Source organism: Camelina sativa, chromosome 5, assembly GCF_030686135.1.
Source record: "Camelina sativa cultivar CO46 ecotype springtype chromosome 5, ASM3068613v1".
Lineage (NCBI taxonomy): Eukaryota > Viridiplantae > Streptophyta > Magnoliopsida > Brassicales > Brassicaceae > Camelina > Camelina sativa.
Genome location: NC_141884.1, coordinates 34,897,096 through 34,918,650, shown reverse-complemented (window position 1 = coordinate 34,918,650; position 21,555 = coordinate 34,897,096). Strand labels below are relative to the sequence as shown.

Genomic DNA, 21,555 nt, shown 5'->3' with positions numbered 1-21,555 from the left:
TTCAAGGGTACAACTGTTGAGTATCTTCTTTAGAGGGTGTGACTAGAAGTATCAGTTAGCTTTGGATGCTGCAAGTCATGGGAACTTCAAGACAAGATTTCCAGAAGATGATGAAGTTTTGATTGAGAATTTGGCTTCTAGCAATAGCACTAAAAGAGATGATGCTGAAAGAAAGAGACTGCATGGAGAGTTTGATTCAAACCAGCTAGCTTATGTTAATGCTAAGCTGGATTCAGTACACAATCTTCTTATGGGTAAGAAGTCAGTCCAATTTGCTGCTGAAGTTGAGACATTGGAGCCAGAGTCAGAGAATACAGAGGAGAATGTCAACTATGTGTATGGAGCTGGGTATCAGGGATAGAGATTCGGTAATCAGCAAGGCAACATACCTTACAATGGTGACCAGAAGCAGCAACAGAACAATGGCTATACAAGAACCTATGGGAATTCATCTTATCAGTCTCCACCTCCTAAGACTTCTTCAGAGAGTAGAATGGAAGCCATGCTTGAGCAGCTTTTGCAAGGACAGGAGCAATTGACAGTGACATTCAATGAAAAGATTGACAATGTCTACACTGAGCTGAATGGGAAGATAGAAGCATTGAACATTCATGTCAAGAAACTAGAGAATCAAGTTATTCAGACTGTTGGGTCTGTTAAACGACAAGAGGGGTATCTTCCTGGGAGAACTGAATCAAATCCCAAACATTCTTGTAATGCCATATCAGTGAGAGGTGAAGATCAAGGTGAAATTGCTTCTGCAGAACAAGGTGAGCAATCGAAGGAGAATTCGATTTTAGGTGATGGTGTCGGTCGACACTCATCCCAGACAGAACCCGAAACTGCAAAATCTCAGGTTCCAGCAGTTGAGAGGGTTTATAAACCTAAGGTTCCATTTCCTAAGCCTATGAGGTCCAAGCAGGAGATTGAAGATGCTAAATGCAAGACTATGATGGATAAGGTGATGATTGAGATGCCTTTGATTGATGTAGTAAAGCTTTCACCACCTCTTAAGTAGTATGTGAAGAGAATGGTATCCAATGGTTTGAGCCCTGAAGAAGGAGCACTTCTTACAAAAGATGTTAGTGCAATTCTGTTGAACCAGCCTGTTCAAAGGAGGAAAGAGAGGAAGCAAGAAGTGGTAGTCTCTGAGAAAGTGAGTGCAGTAATTCAGTGTAGGACTGCTAAGAAACTACCTGATCCTGGAATTTTTGTGTTAGATTGCTCCATCTCCACAGGAAGGTTTGCTCACTCTCTTTGCGATCTTGGCTCTAGCATCAACTTGATGCCACATTCTGTTGCTGTGAGACTTGGGGTGACAGAATTCAAGCCAACTCAGATTTCTCTAATCCTAGCTGATCGATCCCGAAGAATTTCTGAAGGTGTTTTGAAGGATATTCCAATTAAGGTTGGAAACTTCATGATTCCCACCGACTTTGTGGTGCTGAAGTATGATACAGAGCCTAAAGATCCTCTCATCTTAGGAAGATCTTTCTTGGTTACAGCAGGTGCCATCATTGATGTGCAGAAGGGACACAGAGCACTGAATGTGGATGGTTTGAGTATGAATTTTGAGATGGATAAGCTGAAGAGAGCTCCTACCATTGATGGACAAACTTTTTCTGTTGAGGAAGTTGCTGCATCACGAGCATCAAACTCAGTGTCGATCGACACAGAGGAGGCATCGATCGACACCCCTCCACGACCGAGACAGAACATCTCCAAGACTGATGCTCCAAGTCAGAAACCTGTTCCCAAACAGAAAATTTCCCACTCCACATTCCATAGTCCTCAGGTAAGGCCAAGGTATGTATCTTCTTCACCTAGTCCTCCTCAAATCACTAACAAGAACTTCAAAGGTACAAAGACTGTTTTACAATTAACCAAGCCACGAGATTATCGTAGAGCACTTGTTTCTTCTGTTGATGATTTTGCAGGACATAAAAGAAGCAAACCCATCCCACTTTCTCGCCATGGTCATGTTCCTCACATCCTTGGCAGACCTCATTCATCTACTGCTTATACACCACCTTGGATGATGAGACATTCCTCTCAGAAGCATTCACTGCCACGTTCTGATCCACCAGATGCCTGAGCTTCAGCACAGTCAAGCTAATGACTAAAAACAAGCGCTTAGTGGGAGGCAAATTACTCATAGGTTTTTCTTTTCCATCTTGAGTCATTTTTATTCTTGCTTTGAGTCAGTTTGAATTAGTGTTGAATTATGAACTTCTATCTATCATGTTGCCTTTAATCTTGTGTTTGAGTGATTATTAGCAGTGCTAACATCCAAGGATTGAGAGGGACACAAATTTAACATCAACTAACTATGGATTTATGGGCAGACTCTTTGCAGACGCAAAGAGTGTCGATCGATGCCACTAATGGTGTCGGTCGACACCACCATCATAGATGAGTAAATCCGATTTTTGTTCATACTTTCAATACTCATTCTTTTTTATTTTATTTTTCTTTTCCCAATCTTAGGCTTGATAACACTGGAGACAGTGTTGTTTAAGTCTGGGGGAGGTTATCTACTAACTATGTTTTTGTTTTTGAGTTTCAGTTGTGTCAGTCAAAACCATAAAGTTTGAGTCAAATTTTTCAAATTTTTCTTTTTGTCTTTGGGAATTATGATCTTGACTAATGATTTCTCTTATTTGGCTATAACTCTAATGATTATTTGTTTATGCTTGGTCTCAGAACTGAAGCTTAGAAAGACTATGAGCATTATCAACAATTCTGAAAGCCTTTATTCAATGGATATCTGATTGATCTAACGTTGTCTCAACCTTTATCATGGATTTTAACCGGACTTAATCGCTTACTTTGGGGTTGGAAATTAGTGGACTAGACTTCTTCTTCGAGCCATACAAGACAGTGCAATTTTTCAAAGTATGTCTCCCCTCTCTCTTCCCTTTAGTGCTTTAGAAAAAAAAAGAATAAAATATGAGATGATTTTGATCAGTTTAGAGAGGTAGGTAAAATACCTGTGACTTCATTATTCTACTCTTGAGTCAAATGATCACACAAAACTTGGAAGCGAGGAGTAGGTAAATTACCGATGACCCCGGTATACGCTTACACCTTTGATTATAAAAAAAAAATTTGGGAGTAATCAGCCCTTTGGAAGTGAGAAAAGGGAGAAGAAAGCAGATGTATGAAGAATATCTTGGCCTGAAGAGAGTCTATATGCCACTGATCAATACACTTAAGGTAAGAATTCACCTTATTTGTGCTTTAATATTGACTAATGAGATGACAATGGAGATTTCAGAGATTCCAAAGGATTGTGGGATTTGAGTAAGGAATGTTGATGCTTATCATGGTTAAGTATAAGAAGTAAGTTCTTGAGTCAGGTAAATGAAGAGTGTGAATAAGAATCATCATGCAGTTGAGTGAGTTCCCTGTTTTCAAACCTCTTTCACATGTCTAAGCTTATGTTTTGTTTGAGGGCAAGCAAAGACTAAGTCTGGGGGAGTTGATATATCATGGTTTTTGTGATTTTTAACCATGATATAAGGAGTCTTTTAGAGTCTTTTGATTTGTTTTCTAGGATGTTTTTGAGTCTTTACAGGTTTTATAGGATTTTGGCATGAAAGGAGCAAAATGGAGCAATTTGGATCGTTTTGGAGCATTTACTCAAAGAAGTCAATTTGGAGTCTGATCAACTGACCAGTGTCGATCGACACTGAAAGGAGCATCGATCGACATCCAGTCAAAACCAACGAGAGAGCCAAAAATTGGAAGATTTACAATTTAGCCCAAAGTCTTCCATATTTGCAACACAAGTCTCAGACGTGTTTTAGGACATATAAATAGTATTTTTAGGTTTTCCAAACCATGAAGTTGTATTCTATCAAGTTTTATTTTTCCTGCAATCCTGAAAGATTTTTGAGAGCTATTGGAGAGAGATCTGAACTCTTTGAGAGAAGAATTTCTAAACTCCTTCTTACTCTTTTAATATCTATTGCTTATTATTCAGAATTACGTTTTGTTCTTCATCGAATATGTCTGAGTAGTTTGCTTGTTAGGTTCAGGGTTTTTCATAGGGTTTTTATGAATTATTATATCTGTTTATTTAGGATTCATTATCTATCTAGATCTTCATCTTAGGTTGTTCTTCATATTAATTCTTGATTGATCACCTAGAATTAATACTTTAGGAAAATAAACTGATATGAGAATATAATTGTTTTCCTGATCAAACCTTTTGATGAGCAAAATTATTTCTTGCAAAGAGATTTGATTTAATAATTTTGTGAACAATCTAAACCTGATTTTTAACCTAGAATTTTACAAAGAGATTTGGATTTTCTGATTTTAAATTTATATATTATTTGCAGGGAGAACTGATTTAATTTACAAAAGTGTTTAGAGTTTTAGATCTGTTCTTAATTGCTTGAATCCTATTTATTTGTTGATTTAATAATTTGTAATTTCCTGAGAAATTCCCTAAGCCTAGCTTTTTGATCTTCTGAATTTACAACAGCTTTTATTTAATATTTTGCATTGTTATTTCAATTCAAATTAATCTGTTTAGCATAATTATAAAACTCTATAATTTATTGTGTAGATTTGAGTTATTGTAGAATTCGACCCCTAAGTACTGCAGTAATCTCTTAATTTGAGAGAGTAGCTCCAGAGATTAATTTGAACATATCAAATTGTATTTTATTTTTTCATTTAAACTTAACAGGCAACAGAAAATGGAACTATAGAAAGGAAGAAGAAAACAACATGATTTATGTTTTTATCAAAAGACAAGATTTTGTCACATAGGACTAGATTCAAACCATCATAAGCATTCAATATCGAGATTTTCGTTACCCTTTGGAAGTTTCTTTAGTTCGGCGACTGCTGCTTCTATATCTAACTTCACCTTTTCAGTAACCGAATGCGTCATGAACATCATCTTCTTCGTCACGGTCCCTTGCGTTATAAAACGCGAAGCTAATGCAAATTGTTTATTATTCGTACCGCGGAAATGATACATCCACACAGCTTCCACGCGAAAATCAGCATTGGGAAATAAGTTTTCCTCCCAGTTTTTCTCTTGTGTTCCACCAATGGAAGACTCACCTTCTTCCTTAGAAACATTCTTAACCTATATATACAATAACATACATAAACATGCTTTGGATTTGATACCTCCTAATCAGGCATAAGTGTTGACGGAAATAAAACATCAAATCTAACTAAAATTGAAGCATAAAATGTTCGTACCTTAAATAATATAAAGAGACCTAACATTGTTCCATTCCATGCGACTAAAACATTTCGCAACATCTCAACTTCTTTCCAATTCATTACATCCACGGACACCGCCAAATATTTATGCTGCTGAAAAAAGTTAGCATCTCTACCCACCAAGAACTTGTCCCCAAGATTTTCTATCTCCTTCAATTCATATAAACAAGTTAAACATGTCAAACAATATATAAATGATATATATATATATATATACATAAATATAGTGCAAATGCTTGTACTTACCCGAGCTTTACATGAAATATTATAGGTCATGGTTTTAAATCTCCCCTTGTTTATAGACCCATATTTTATAGTAAACAAAAGTCTAGGGGCATTGAAGACGATGTCACATTTCCCATCAAAACGGTAGTCAATGGAGAAAATATCCAGAAGAGGTGCATACACCTCAATACCATCAACATTAGAGCAAGCCACATGCAAGAGCTTTAGGTTATTGTTACGAATCTTCAGGCAAGCCCTCCCGTTATCCCACATGACATCAAGCACCAGCACCTTGAGAGAGGGGCACGATGCAATAATTGTGTTTAACACGTCAACCTCAATAGAGATTTTTTCAAGTTTGAGAATCATGAGGTTATAACATCGGTTGAAGGCATATGCGGTTTTTAACTCGTATAGACATAGAAAGAGTGATGAGAGATATGGATGGGAGAATATATTTGGGGGCAAGTAGAGCTGATTGAATCCCCTACCATGAACATGAAGGTTTGAAAGTGAGAGAATCCTGGTATGTTTCTGAAGGGTAAGTAATCGAATCCACGTTTCCAGCACACCGTTGTGACATTGGTGATACTCATGTTTGATTGTGCAGCCCACCAGATGATCATCGTGATTGTTTATAACCTATAAGAAAACAAGATTATAGTGGTTTTAATAAAACAACTATACACAAATACAAAAATATAAGTCGTCAGTACACACACACACATATATATATATATATACACATTAAAGATTTGAATATGAAGCTACAGTTATCATCACTTGTTAAATTCATTAAACTATATATATATATATATATATAATATCATGTAATTAACTATATGAATCCACCAAGAGATTGTATTATTAGATTTTCATTAAATCTTATAATAATGCATCTCCAATCTATGCTCATCTTTTCAAATCTATTGATCAATGCTCAAAAAAAAAAAAAAAATGGTGCGAAAAACCGTTGTTATCACAACATTTTAAGATAAAACCCCATATAAAAACACTTCACCTAAAGATAAACATGTTTGAACTTTTGTAATAAGAAAATTTATTGTGGTTTTTTACAAAAGTCGTAGAAAAAAAAATCATAGAGTAAACTTTTTGTTGTCTTTTCCATCATGGATTATCTGAGATTGTTGCTTGGCTCTAGTTGTCTAAGTTTTTCGTATTGTATAAATATACAAGTGTATTACGAACAAAAATGTAATCATCAATTTAACCATCAGTACCATGGTCAAACAACAATAGAGAGAGAATACTGGAAAATAGAGAGAAAATAACCTTTGTTATTTCTTTGGCAACACGATGAGAATGATCGGTCAGATTTTCCATGTTGGTTACGATAGCATTTTGCATATCAAAGACGAGGTATGGAACCTTTGTCCATACATTCTTCCATCGTTTAGACAACACACTTGTCTTGATGACATCTTCTGTGACCAGTTTGTTTAGGATCATGGCCAACACATCATCTGGGAGTTCACTGATCCGGTCCTCCACCTTATTCTTGGATTTGGATGGACGATGAATGTGAAAGGTCTTTAGAATTGAGAGAGGGAAGCAACTCATGTTTTACTTTGAAGTACACTTAGAGAGATGATGTGGGTTGGATTAAAAATATGTGATAACAAGGATTACAAGTAGCCAAAATATATGGGTGGAATTTTTTTTGGTAATAAAAACCTAATTGATTTTTTAAAAGTTTTTATTTATAAAACTGGAAATAAATTAACAAATTAATGCATTCCTTATTATTTATAGAAGAAAATCTTTTTTTGGTCAAACTTAAAAAAAAAAAGAAATATGATAACAAAATATGGAAAAACCAAAATAAAGACTTGTCAAAAAAAAAAAAAAACAAAATAAAGACGTTACTAAACCAACTTTTTGATTGCAAAATAATTCTTCTTCGTTATTAGGATTTTACTTGGTTTAAGATGTAATTAGGCTTAAGTATAAACGAAAAAGCATCGCATAGGCATTAAACAGAGATCCCTTTATGATAATAGTAGAGATTTTGTCAAATTTGAGAATTATGAGATTATGCCATCGGTGGAATACATGTAGGGTTTTTAAATCGTATAGACATAGGAAGAGTAATTCAAGATTTGGATGGGAGAATGTTTTAGGGGACAATAAAAGCATATTGACCCACCCTACAATTAACATGAAGGTTTGAAAGTGAGAGAGCCCTCGTATCATCGTATGTTTCTGAAGAGTAAGTATGTAATCGAATCCAAGTTTCGATTACACCGTTGTGACATTGGTGATATTGGCTATAATCATATTTGATTATGCAGCTAACTAGATGATCATTGTGATTCTTTATAACTTTAAAGAAAAGTAAACTTCTAGTGGTTTCGATAAATAAAAAAAGATTTGATTGTGAAGCAATTGTTATCATCACTTTTTTTTTTTGACCTCAATTGTTATCATCATTTGATAAATTCAATAATCTAAAAAATATATATACATATATCAATAATATCATGTAATTAACTATTTGAATCAGGCAAGCGATTGTATTATTAGATTTTTATTAGATCTTATAATAATGCATCTACAATTTATACTCATCTTTTCAAATATACTGATAAAAAAAAAAATTGAGCACGAAAAACCGTTGTTATTATCATTTTTTGTTGCATGAGTTAAAGATAAAAACCCATATAAAAACACCTATCCCATTTTTTTTTGTTGTCTTTTCCATCATGGATTATTTGAGATTGTTGTTTGCCTAAGATTTTCATATTGTATATTAGTATATATACAAGTGTATTTGATTCCAAAATGACTTTCTCTACAAATCAAAATGTAATCATCAATTCAACCATTAGTACTATATGGTCAAACAACAATCACTACAAAAAACACGGTAAGTTACGTCATTTATAATCATGGTTAATGTCGGTTGTCTAATGACTCCAATATATTGGCGTCGGTTTGGAAACCGACTTCTCATGACCCGACGCTAAAATTAATAACTTCGGTTATAGAACTGACGTTTAGTTTAACGTTAGAATATTTGCGTCGTTTTCATAAATTTAACGTCAGTTTTATTGTGACTTTAATTAGTGTCACTCATGCAACCGACGTATGTGCAGTGATTATTTGATTATATTATATTCCAATTTATTTAATACATGACAATTATAAATAAAAATTCATTAAAAATATTGATCTATATAAAAGTCAGATATTCGAACATGATATCGTTTTATATGGAATGTAACTCTGTATAAAATTTCCTAGTAGCATGGATACAATCTTATAAGTTATAACAAATACAAGAGATGTTTATTACTGTAGTAAACCTATACTCTCTAATAGCATCAATAGCATATGTTATCAATGTTTGCTCTATTGTCTCTCCCCATTTCTTTGCAGCTTTCCACATTCTCTGGTGACTTCACTTGTCATTGGGACCCGAGGACATTGATATGATACGACTGTAATCGGATTAGAAACTCCACATCAGCTGACCACATTAGAAATTCAACACAATGCTTTCTACCTGCATCATGTATATCCAACATCATTAACCTCTTTCTTTCTCAGTTTTCTTCTCTCATGATTTAATAAAAGAAAGTTCAAACACTATGGATGAAAAGGCTCTAGACAACGAAATCATAAATGCAAGAATACTTGCAAAACTGGCGACAGAATGCAGTGTATAAGTTCTATAGCAATCCCAAGAAAGACAAACACAAAGATTACTTAACAGTGCTAACAAATTACCAGTGTACTGGAGCTAAATGGGAGAAATTAATGAATGAATGAATGAAACACTTTACCTTATAGAACTATGGATAGGGGTCGAACGTTCTCAGGCAAGCTCGTATCCATTAGGATTGTCACAAGGAGGCTGAAAAATAGACCATCGGAAGAATCATTTTTAAAGTTTGAGAATGGAGAGAGTTGTTTACATATTTCCAGAAGAAGCACTGGAGATACTCGATAAGAAAATGAGCCTTACTTGGAACAACACTTTCAAGTTTCAGACTTTTCTTTGGACTGATAGAGAAATCTGGAAAAAAAATAAAAGGAATAAAGTATAGAGTGTTAAAGAAACACATAATGTAAGTGGAAAACTTTTACTAAGGCTTGCAAAACAATGAACACATCTGAAACTTTAAAACTAAACCTCAAACTCATAATACAACATATAAAAGGAACAGACGACTAACCCTACAAATTCTTGCTTTATTGGAGACTAGCTTCCATTAGATCTCCCTCGTAATGCAATAGACAGATCAACAAACTTGTTCTATGTCTCTGACTCTCCTCATTCTAACAGAGTTGTGTTGTTATATACGATTTTCCACACTCACCTAGAAACACATATTAAAAAATTGCAAAGAACTTTGACAATCAATACCAAGTACTTCAAATATGTGGTATTTAGTAATTTGTACTTGCAAAAAGCCATAATATCCATTATTCATAGCTATGTCAACAGTTTGAGTAAAACACGACAACATATAGGAATCAACTCGAAAACAACTATGCATTATTCATCTTTCTACACTGAAATTGGAAATATAAATCAGTAAATGTTGAATTGAATGCTCTGTTTCAAATCAAAAGACTTACTCATGTTATGAATTCAAAAATTTGGGATTCGCCGCTGAAGAACCCTAGCCCCAAATGTTTCACGAATCCATCAAATCCTGAAACGAAACCTAAAAGCACTGTTAGAATTGAACTACTTATTCAGAAACAAAACAAAATTCGAAAAAAATGTACCATACGAATACAAATCATCGATCACAAGCTATCAAAAAAAGCCGTCGGAGATAGAGAACGAAAACCTCGAATTTGAGTGAGATTTGTTCCTTCGATGTTGGATCTTAAACCTCGTGATAGGGATGATGATCAATTTCATCGCAATCGAAGAGCAAGCTAAGAAAAAATTAAGCGTTCTCCGATTTTCAGATTATGAAAAGAGATCTCCGATTTTGATTTTGTAAGGAAGAAGAAGATAAACACTCTATCGTAATTTTATTAATATTATTATTGATTAGTTAAACTTAAAACTAACGTCAGTTTATTAAACGACGTTAAATTCCTTCCTTTATTTGGTTTTCATGTCGGTTTGAGAACCGATGTTAAGAAACCGACGTCTTCTAGTAATTTTCTTGTAGTGAATATAGATAAAATTTTGAAAAAAAATAGAGAGAAATCAACATTTGTTATTGTTTTGGAAACAAGATGAGAATGAGCGACCGAAAGTTCCATGTTGGTTACAATAGCTTTTTGCATATCAAAGAAAAGGTAGGGTACATCTTTTCATACATTTTTCCATCGTTTAGACAACACACTTGTCTTGACGATATCTTCTATGACCATATCCTTTAGGATCATGATCAACAGATTGTCTCGGAGTTTACTGATCCGGTCCTCCACCATATCGACGACAATTTTCTTGTCTCTTGCATCCCACGATAGTGATGCGTTTATTCATGGGTTTGGATGGGGATGAAATCGAAAGGGCTTGAGAAATGTAGAGAGGGAGTTATAACTCATGTTTTTCTTGGAAGTACACTAAGAGAGATGATAATAAGTTGGATTAAACATATGCTGCCATATGTAATTACGAAGAGATAATAACAAAGATAAAGCAAAACCTAAAGGTAAAGTCGTAAAGATACGAACTTCTTCTTTCTCTCTTGTCTCTGGTTCGACTCTCTCGTCTCTGTACTTCCGTTGAAACACCCTGCGTAACTAAAGGATACGACGACTCACTTTTTCTTGTGCACTACTAAGCTTCCCTGGCCTTTTATAGTCAAAACGTAACCCTTGTTGCTCTTTATATTACGATTTTTCCCTTTTCTTTGTAGTTGTTGTTGGGCTTGATGATTAGTACTTAGCCAAGATGCTATCAATAAGAAGCATACTTTCAGATTTCGAGAATAGATTGAGGCCCAAAACTTCACACATATGTAGACTTCGTTTCAGCGTCTGTTGAATGGAGGCAAAAGAGCCGCATATGAATATCCATTTGTTGTTGCTAGTGTCAACAGTACAATAATGTTCATGCAAATGCATGCTCGACCTAGAATCCTATGAGTATCTCCACTCACTCTCCATCAGGCTCCCCCTTGCCTAATTCCTTCTCCCTTCTCTCTTTCTTACCAATCAAATTCTTGTTGTCACTTTAATTACATTTAGACAAGTTCACATAAGGAAACCCAAATTTAAAGAGATAACTTTTTTTTCATTTTATTTATTTCAAATATCGATCTAATGGGAGAGATAAAAAAACAAGTTTGATATAAGTCATTGCCCTAAAAAAAAAACAACATATTAAAGTTTCTGAAAAATCACAACAGATTTTGTCACACATGACAAGAGATATTATAATATCCTTCTAGATTCGAACCCAATTTCATCAGAAGTATCCAAAATTGAGATTCTCGTTACCCTTTGGAAGTTTCATTAGTTTAGCGACTGCCGCTTCTGTATTTAACTTCACCTCTTTAGGAAACGAAGACGTCATGAACATCATCTTCTTCGTTACGGTCCCTTGCGTTATAAACCGTGAAGCTAATGCAAACTGAGCCTTATTCGAACCGCTGAAATTAAGCATGGACACAGTTTCCACACGGAAATCAGCATTGGGAAACACTTTTCCCTCCTCCCACTTTTTATTCTGTGTTCCACCAATGGAAGATTCACCTTCTTCCTACATATATACAAGAACATATACATTAACGTGTGTTGGATATAATTAATAGACACTAATTAAAGAAAAGTGATAAAAATAAACGTACCTCAAATAATATATTGAGGTTCCCAAGAATTCCATTCCATGCTACCAATATCTGACGAAACAGCTCAACTTGTTTCGAATTCATTAGATTCACGAACACCGACAAAGATCTAAGCCGCTTCAAATAGTTAGCATCTCTACTAATCACGAACTCATGCGCAATGCATTTTCTCTCCTTCGATATATACAATAATTTAACATGTCAAACAACATATATAATTAAAATAGATATATAATACAATTGCTTGTACTTGTACGTACCTGAGCTTGACGTGAAATGTTGTAGCGCATGTTAAATTCCGCCAAGTCTAAAGGGCCATTATTGAGCAAAAGTCTTGGGGACTTGATGACGAAGTTAGATTCCCTAGCAGTGCAATAAATCGAGAAAATATCTAGAAGAAGCGCATACACCTCAATGGAATCAACACCAGTGCAAGACACATGCAAGAGCTTAAGGCTGTTGCTGTGAATCTTCAAGCAAGCCTTCTTAATGCGCCACACGACACGGTGGAGCACCAAAACCTTGAGAGAAGGGCACGATGCAATAATTCTGTTGAACACATTAACCTCAGCATAGATTTTCTCAAGTTTGAGAATCTTGAGGTTATAGCAGTTGTTGAAGGCATTTGCAGTTTTTAAATTGTATCGATATAGGAACACTGTTTTGAGCTTTGGATGGGAGAATAGGTTTACAGACAACAGAAGCCGATTGGTTTCCGTACCGTTTCCATGACGGTTGGAAAGTGCGATAGCTTTGGTTTGTTTCTTAAGAGTAAGTAATTCGATCCAAGTTTCCAGCACACTGTCAGTTCCCAGCAAACTGTCTTGACATAGTTGGGCGTAATGAATGATTGAGCAGCCCTCCAACTTACCATTGTGACGGTTTATAACCTTCCAAAAAAATAAAACAATTATTTAATATCTTGTGCTTAAGTCTCACTAATTAATAAACATAAAATGGCTTTAGTTTTATCAATTGTTAAATACAATTAAATTGAAAGATAATAATAATAATATCATGTACACTATGAGAGTAAGGCAAGAGATTTTTTGGCCTAGATTTTCATTAGCTATTAAATAATGCATTCACAACCTAACCTATGCTCTTCATTAAAATAATCGAAATGCCGTTATTGTTGTGGGAATTTAAGATAAACCGTATTAAGCACATAACCACACATATATGAGCTATTGTATAAACAAGTGTATATTTGTAATGCAATCATCAATTCAACCATCATTCATATAAGCTTAAAGCGAATCGAGATAGATTAAAAAAAAAAAACATTTCCGGGTAACAGATTAACAACTCTTAAAAGAGAAGACGCTAAAAATTAGAGAAAAACCTGGGTTATAGATTCCGGAGCCAGAGGTGTCTTGTTTATGTCAACGAGCATATCGAAGTGGAGGAAAGGCACCTGCTTCCATACACTCTTCCAACGTTTAGACAACGCACTTGTCTTGATGACATCTTCTGTGCTCATAGTCGCTAGGATCTTGACCAACACCTTGTCTGGGAGTTTGCTGATCCGGTCAGGATCGATGAGGATCCGTTTGCCTCTTTCATCCGACGATAGTGATGCGTTCATGGGTTTGGGTTGATGATGAAATTGAGAGCCTTTCATAATAGAGAGAGGGAAGAGACTCATTTTTTTTTAACTTGTGTATATGAAAAGAGAGGTGAAGATGTTATAGATGTTGTTTGATTCGTGAAGAGGTTAAGAAGATTATATAGACAACAAATGTATTTGGATGGTGTTTGGTTGTTTTACTAGTATAACCCTAATTGGAATGTTCTTTCTTTTTATTATTCAAGAAAAATTATTTACTCTCTTTTGACTATGACAATTAATAAATCATTTAATAAAGATGGAAAGAAATTTACAATTATTGCTTTCATTATGACTTACAAGGTAAAATATGGTTTCTATTCAAAATAAAAATAAATCAATTATTTAATTTCTGTAAAAAAAAAGTATTTAATTACAATTTTTATTTTTTTTGGTTTACAGCTAATAAATTTCAGTTATATATTCACACCCAAAGAAAAATAAAATAAAATAAAGTATTCCAGTACTTACCTTAATTATTATTCTCTATTTTATATTTTAAGATTTCTTTCCATTTCACCAGATTTAATAGCATATATAAACCAAATTACCAAGTTAGTAATTCCAATTTCCAAGTAGTGCCCCTATTTTTACCTATGAACTTCAACTAACCAACCATTCTCTTAATTATTATTCTCTATTGTAACGAGTTTTGAAGCTTTCTAATTACATTATTATGTGGTTGATTTATCAAAAAGGTAGTAATGGATTTGGGGAACTATATCATGTAAAAATAAGCTATGGTAACTTTCTCTTTATTAAGTTCAAATGAAAATAAACAAAATCTTCATTTTAATATAAATTTAAGTATACAACACATACATTTTTTTAAGCTCATATTGGTTTATCATCTAACAAAACTTTGTTTGAAGTTTGAACTTAAATAAAAATTAAACACTGCAAATCTCTGCAATGGTTCAACTTCAACTTCTTTGGATTCTAGTAACTGGACTAAACCCAATAACAATTCATGGAATAACAATTCATGGACTGCGCCGGGCTGTAACATTTTTCATCTTCTGCACTATTTTTAAATCAAAATAGATTTATAATACAATTGCTTGTACTTGTACCCGAGCTTGACGTGAAATGTTGTAGCGCATGTTGAATTCCGCCAAGTCTATAGCACCATTATTGAGCAAAAGTCTTGGGGCCTTGATGAAGAAGTTAGATCCCCTAGGAAAATGAATACAATAAATCGAGAAAATATCTAGAAGAAGCGCATACACCTCAATGCAATCAACATCAATGCAAGACACATGCAAGAGCTTAAGGTTGTTGATGTGAATCTTCAAGCAAGCCTTTTTGTTGAGCCACATGACATGGTGTAGCACCAAAACCTTGAGAGAAGGGCACGATGCAATAATTCTGTTGAACACATCAACCTCAGCATAGATGTTCTCAAGTTTGAGAATCTTGAGATTATAGCAGTTGTAAATGCGTGTGCAGTTTTTAAATCGTATCGATATAGGAACAGTGTTTTGAGCCTTGGATGGGAGAATATGTTTGGAGACAACTGAAGCGGATTGGTTCCCGTACCGTGTCCATGACGGTTTGAAAGTGCAATAGCTTTGGTTTGTTTCTCAAGAATAAGTTTCGAGCACACTGTCTTGACACAGGTGGGCGTAATGAATGATTGAGCAGCCCTCCAGATGACCATTGTGACGGTTTATAACCTTCCAAAAAAACAAAAATTATTTAATATCTTTTATAAATTTCCTGCCAAAATAAAAAAATTTCTGCCAAAAATTGAAAAAAAATTTCCGCCAAATATTCTGAAATTTATATCTTATAAAAGTGTTTACAAAGTTTTTATAAAATTTTTATAAAGTTTTTATAGGATTTTTATAAGCCATTTGCAAAGTTTTTATAAGGTTTTTATAAAAAATTTCTAAGATTTTTATAAGAATTTTATAAGATTTTTATAATATTTTTATAATATTTTTATAAGATTTTTATAAAGTTTTTCATAAGTTTTTATAATGTTTCCACTTATATAAACTTTATAAATGTCTTATAAATAATTTTAAATCGTTTAAAACCTTGTAAAAACTTTATAAAAGCCTTATGAAAATCTTATTAAAATTAACCTTAGAAAAGTTTTGTAAAATTTTTTCGGCGGAAACTTTCTTTGTCAAAATTTTTTGTTAGAAAATTCTTTTTGACAACATTTCTATGCTCATAGTCGCTAGGATCCTGACCAACACAGAGTCCAAGTTAGTAATTCCAATTTCCAAGTATTGCCCCTATTTTACCTATGAACTTCAACTAACCAACCATTCTCTTAATTATTATTCTCTATTGTAACGAGTTTTGAAGCTTTCTAACTACATTATTATGTGGTTGATTTATCAAAAAGGTAGTAATGGATTTGGGGAACTATATCATGTAAAAATAAGCTATGGTAACTTTCTCTTTATTAAGTTCAAATGAAAATAAACAAAATCTTCATTTTAATATAAATTTAAGTATATAACACATACATTTTTTTAAGCTCATATTGTTTTATCATCTAACAAAACATTGTTTGAAGTTTGAACTTAAAGAAAACTTAAACACTGCAAATCTCTCTCAATGGTTCAACTTCAACTTCTTTGGATTCTAGTAACTGGACTAAACCCAATAACAATTCATGGACTGGGCCGGGCTGTAACATTTTTCATTTTCTGTACTATTTTTAAATCCAAAATTAATTATAATAGAAATTAAAAATAGAGGTAGGGTCCACTAAGAGCAACGAACTTTTTGGTAGCGCTTGTACGTGACTACAGTCTATAATAAGTCGTTAGACGATATTACCCCTACTATATTCACCAAATACCAACGTTGCCCAAAAATATCTTCGCAACGTTAAGGAATTAGTCGATAATGCCCCTGCTTTCACCACCGAATTACTACTGTTGCCCCTAAATGTTTTTCTCCATTTCTATAAACTTCAAATAAGCTCCCAACCCAAAGAGACTCTCACACTACAATTTCTCTCCATTTTTCGAAATTTAATTTTTGAAAATTTCTCTTCTTCTCTCTGAGATTACTACTGCGACTACGAACCACGTTCTTCGTTTCCAGACCTCTGCGAAGATGGTGAGCTGAAGTTCTCCGATCATCAATTTCTCCTCTCCGCGAGCGTTCTTCTCTTCGTCTCGCTTTAGTTTTCTTAAATCTGAGTTCAGTGTTGCGTTTGTTTCTACCTCAGGTTGTGATTCAGAAGCTGAAGGAAGCAGAGATTACTGAGCAGGACTCGCTTCTTCTGGTAAGCTACGCCTACGCCGATCATCGAGCTTTTGAGTTTTTGTTTCTTAAACGATAAGTGCAAATTTCTAGTTCCTTCCTGATGATTTTCGCAGATTTTGATCTGAATCTAACATATCGAGCTCTTAATCTGCTCTCTGTGACTGTTTTTTTTTGCTTAATCTGAGGAATTGTGAACTGTTTCTACGTTTTGTACACTGACGTCTTTGTTTTGGTTCTCGTTTTGTTGAAATAGACTCGGAATCTGCTTCGTATTGCTATCTTCAACATAAGTTACATCAGAGGACTCTTTCCTGAGAAGTATTTCAACGATAAATCGGTTCCTGCTTTAGGTGAGACGCTAATCTGGAAGTTTCTAGAACTCTCTGGCTTTGGGATCTTAAGAAATCCAGTTTAAATTTCGATTTCTGTAAATATAGAAACTAATTTTCTTTTGGCGGATGATTTTGTAGATATGAAGATTAAGAAGCTAATGCCTATGGATGCTGAATCACGCCGGTTAATTGACTGGATGGAGAAAGGTTTATTATACTTAAACGATTTTAGCATTCAACGCTTCGTTTCAATTGGTTCATCTTTGGTGATTTTTGTTTCTTATCATGGAATCTAGGAGTCTACGATGCGCTTCAGAGGAAATATTTGAAGACGCTCATGTTCTGCATATGTGAAACAGTTGATGGTCCGATGATTGAGGAATACGCTTGTAAGTTTTGGCGAGTTGATTGCTTAGCTTCTGATGAAAGTTAATTTGATACCTCATGCCTCTCTGATTAATTGGTGTATACTTTGATTGATGTGCTTTTTTGCTAAATCGTTTTTACGGTTCAATGCTCTATATAAATGAATGTAGCATCCATAAATGGTTGATGAAGAGTTTGTGTAACTGCAGTTTCTTTCAGCTATTCGGATTCTGACAGCCAAAATGTCATGATGAATATCAATCGTACTGGAAGTAAGAAAAATGGAGGAACATTTAACTCCACTGCTGACATTACCCCAAATCAAATGAGGTGCACTGTTTGAGATACTTCTTTCCTACTTTGAGGTCTATCTGGTTTTATCTTCTGTAACATGCTTTACTATTTTTCATGGCTGTACTGAAATCAGGAGTTCAGCTTGCAAAATGGTTCGTACACTAGTCCAGCTGATGAGGACTCTTGACAAAATGCCAGATGAGGTTATGAATATTTGTAACTACTCTTCAGGATTATTCCATTTACGTCAGTTTCCAAATTTGCTGATTACTGAGAATTACCACTTTTTTGCTTCTGTTACAGCGCACCATAGTGATGAAGCTTCTGTACTACGATGATGTGACGGTATGGTTACCACCTTACTAAATTCTCTGGTGACATTGTTATGATCTCAATGCAGCTTGAGTAGAGCTTCTTTTGTGTAATAGTTCTGACTTCTAGGTTAACATGTGTGCTTGTCAGTCAGCATTCTGATTTTGTGCTTGTCAATTTCCTATTTACTGATTGGTTCTACACACTTATAACATAGGCAGAGTAGCTTTGAAGTTATTGGGTTTGCATACAAGTTCTTGCTATCTTTTGGAATAATTTCTATACCATTCACCTTATCTCACTTTCCTCTACTCTGCCAAAGTTAAATGCCCACAAGAAAGACTGACATCTGTAATTTGAACCTTTTAACAGCCACCAGATTACGAGCCACCTTTCTTCAGAGGCTGTACAGAAGAAGAAGCTCAGTATGTATGGACAAAGAATCCTCTAAGAATGGAAATTGGGAATGTTAACAGCAAACATCTTGTCTTAACGCTAAAGGTAATGTGATTGAAGAATGATGCTACTCGCTTGACATATTTCTTGTCTTTTGATGTCAATTCATTGTGGATGATCTGTGCAGGTGAAGAGCGTGCTCGATCCTTGTGAGGATGAAAATGATGATATGCAAGATGAGGGCAAGAGTATTGGACATGATTCTGTACATGATGAACAGCCTTCTGATTCAGATAGCGAGGTTGAAGAAGTCTTTTATTTGCTCATCTTCTTTTTACTTCCTCGGTGCTTTACACGTTGCTGTGCCTAAACTGTTATGTTCATTGTTGTTTCCAGATCAGTCAAACACAAGAGAATCAATTCATTGTGGTGCCAGTAGGTAATGATGACGACTAACAAATCCTAGTTTGTTTATGCCAGTCTATTAATTATTCACTAACCTGCATAAACTTGATAATCGAACAGAGAAACAAGATGATGATGATGGAGAGGTCGATGAAGGTGAATTATTCTATAACTATTTAGGCACCAAAAACTATATTACATGGAATTAGACGAGCTTCTTCTAATTTTCACCTATCTGTGAAATGCTTCAAGATGATAACACACAGGATCCGGCTGAAAATGAACAGCAGTTGGCAAGGGTGAAGGACTGGATCAACTCCCGTCATCTTAATACTCTGGAGCTCACAGATATTCTAGCAAACTTCCCAGATATCTCCATAGTAATGAGTTGTTCCTATTGATTCTCACCTTAAAAAGTGTAACTGAGCTTTTACATATTTAGTTTCTGCCGTTTCTTAAATCTAAGCCACTTTCTTTCTATGATTTCAGGTTCTATGTGAAGGTAAACCACTAGTCAAAAACACACTTGAAGCATAATCTTATGATGATGAATAATACAGTTTGCTGATAGCTATCTGCTGTTAACTTCAGAGTTTGTCTTCCTACACTAACTGGTCACATTCTGACTTTCAGAAATCATGGATCAGCTCGTGCAAGAAGGTGTTCTTTCGAAAACTGGGAAAGACACGTACACTAAGAAGGTGATAGTTTTATCCTAAATCCTACTGACCTGATTTCATTTGGTTATGATTTTCTCTTTGCTTTTTGATAATAATTTATTACTTACCCAAAATATCAGCAGACACCAGAGAGTGAATTCACCTTTGTGAAAGATGAAGCTGATGATGAAATTGCTCCAAAGAAGGGGAAACCTGTAGCTCCTGAAGACTACTTGTACATGAAAGTAAGAGACTCTAATTTCATACTCTGTGTTTGATACACCTGCACAAAGGATAGAAATAAAGATGGTCCTGAGGTCCATGATTGACTCATGGTTTTTATGTCAGGCTCTATATCATTCTCTTCCGATGAAATATGTGACTATTACGAAGCTTCACAACATGCTGGATGGTGAAGCCAATCAGAATGCAGTTCGTAAATTAATGGACAGGATGACCCAAGAGGGCTACGTGGAAGCTTCTAGCAACCGCAGGCTAGGTTTGCTACCTCCATTCAGACCCTTCTCTGTTAAGTTTTGTTGGTTGTTGTGTTATTGTTTCCTCATTGATGCAATGTTTATAAATAGGGAAACGTGTGATTCATTCTAGTCTGACTGAGAAGAAGCTATATGAAGTCAGAAAGGTTCTTGCCACAGATGATATGGTAATAATACTTGAGAACTAGAATTGAAAAATCCATGGAGCAGCTTTATAACGTGAATGCTTTCACAGGACGTGGATGATAACGAACCTATTGACAAGACCAACGGCATATTGGCCAAAGGAACCGCAGGTACACTCCTGTTCGCACTTTGCACACAACTTTTAAGCTGGTTTATCTATCTTACATATTTGAAACAAACAGATGTATCTACGTGTGGAGGTATCCACTCCATAGGATCAGACTTCACACGTACGAAAGGAAGATCTGGGATGCAGCCGAATGGCTCAGTTCTAAGCGAACAGACTATCTCTAAAGCAGGGAACACTCCTATTAGCAACAAGGCACAGGTAGAATGAAATCACCACCGAGTGATAGACATATCCTATTTGTTTGAGACTCTTTGCTAATTTGGTAATCGTGGCTCTCACTCAGCCTGCGGTATCGAGGGAGAGCTTTGCAGTAAACGGAGGGGATGCTAAAGAAGCCGAGCCTGCTAACTGTAGCCAAGCCTCACAAGACAAGCGTTGCAGGAAGACCAGCATGGTATATTACACTACACCACATTACTCTCTCTATGTTTTCAACTTAAGTTATAATTCTGAAACTGACATAAGCCTATTTTTTTCGGTTCTTGTGATCTGTGATTGTCAAGGTGAGAGAGCCAATTCTACAATCCTCCAAGCGCCAGAAATCTCAGGCTAATTGAAGATACCACCTCTCTCTATCAGACACGTCAACCAACCACCTCCTCAGTGGTTTATATGATATTATCTATCTACTCCATAACCTCCTCCTGATACACTCGCTTTTCTTGCTTTATTTACCACTATGCGTTTGAGAATATTATCACGCTTGTTTTCTTAAGTACTTTAGTATCTTAAAGGTTGCAAAGGTAAAAAAACAAACTCCAACAACTTTGTTGGTGTCATATAAACAAAGTAAACCCTTTAGTAATTAATTATCCAGTGATCTACATTTTTTTATTTCTTATGGAAGTAAGTAAGAAATCGACCTACATTTCTTA

At 34.9% G+C, this 21,555-nt stretch overlaps 3 protein-coding genes across 6 annotated transcripts; 1 reads left to right on the top strand and 2 right to left on the bottom strand.

Moving 5' to 3' along the window:
* Nucleotides 1–4,648: 4,648 nt before the first annotated feature.
* On the bottom strand, nucleotides 4,649–7,113 carry LOC104789670 (putative F-box protein At1g67390). Its single transcript, XM_010515331.2, has 4 exons — nucleotides 6,769–7,113; nucleotides 5,497–6,117; nucleotides 5,227–5,400; nucleotides 4,649–5,107 (listed from the first exon to the last, which is right to left on the bottom strand). Exons 1-4 carry the CDS (start codon nucleotides 7,054–7,056, stop codon nucleotides 4,799–4,801), a joined length of 1,392 nt encoding a protein of 463 aa, XP_010513633.2. The 5' UTR covers nucleotides 7,057–7,113; the 3' UTR covers nucleotides 4,649–4,798.
* A 4,570-nt stretch (nucleotides 7,114–11,683) lies between these two features.
* On the bottom strand, nucleotides 11,684–13,967 carry LOC104787744 (putative F-box protein At1g67390). The gene is made up of 4 exons (XM_010513365.2): nucleotides 13,606–13,967; nucleotides 12,521–13,150; nucleotides 12,261–12,434; nucleotides 11,684–12,172 (listed from the first exon to the last, which is right to left on the bottom strand). Exons 1-4 carry the CDS (start codon nucleotides 13,906–13,908, stop codon nucleotides 11,879–11,881), a joined length of 1,401 nt encoding a protein of 466 aa, XP_010511667.2. The 5' UTR covers nucleotides 13,909–13,967; the 3' UTR covers nucleotides 11,684–11,878.
* A 2,824-nt stretch (nucleotides 13,968–16,791) lies between these two features.
* On the top strand, nucleotides 16,792–21,514 carry LOC104787743 (meiosis-specific protein ASY1-like). 4 transcript variants are annotated; one of them, XM_010513363.3, is made up of 22 exons: nucleotides 16,825–16,953; nucleotides 17,066–17,122; nucleotides 17,357–17,453; nucleotides 17,574–17,642; nucleotides 17,732–17,824; nucleotides 18,011–18,131; nucleotides 18,229–18,298; nucleotides 18,399–18,440; nucleotides 18,780–18,908; nucleotides 18,991–19,104; nucleotides 19,200–19,242; nucleotides 19,329–19,364; nucleotides 19,461–19,588; nucleotides 19,698–19,710; nucleotides 19,842–19,909; nucleotides 20,011–20,112; nucleotides 20,216–20,366; nucleotides 20,455–20,531; nucleotides 20,600–20,660; nucleotides 20,733–20,878; nucleotides 20,964–21,074; nucleotides 21,184–21,514. In XM_010513363.3, the coding sequence occupies exons 1-22, from the start codon at nucleotides 16,951–16,953 to the stop codon at nucleotides 21,235–21,237; spliced, it is 1,785 nt and encodes a 594-aa protein (XP_010511665.1). In that variant the 5' UTR covers nucleotides 16,825–16,950; the 3' UTR covers nucleotides 21,238–21,514. The 4 variants fall into 4 exon arrangements, with proteins under 4 accessions (XP_087307204.1, XP_010511665.1, XP_010511664.1 ...); XM_010513362.3 differs by having other exon boundaries at nucleotides 20,008–20,112; XM_087451078.1 differs by lacking the exon at nucleotides 19,698–19,710 and having other exon boundaries at nucleotides 16,792–16,953; nucleotides 19,461–19,595.
* Nucleotides 21,515–21,555: the final 41 nt, after the last annotated feature.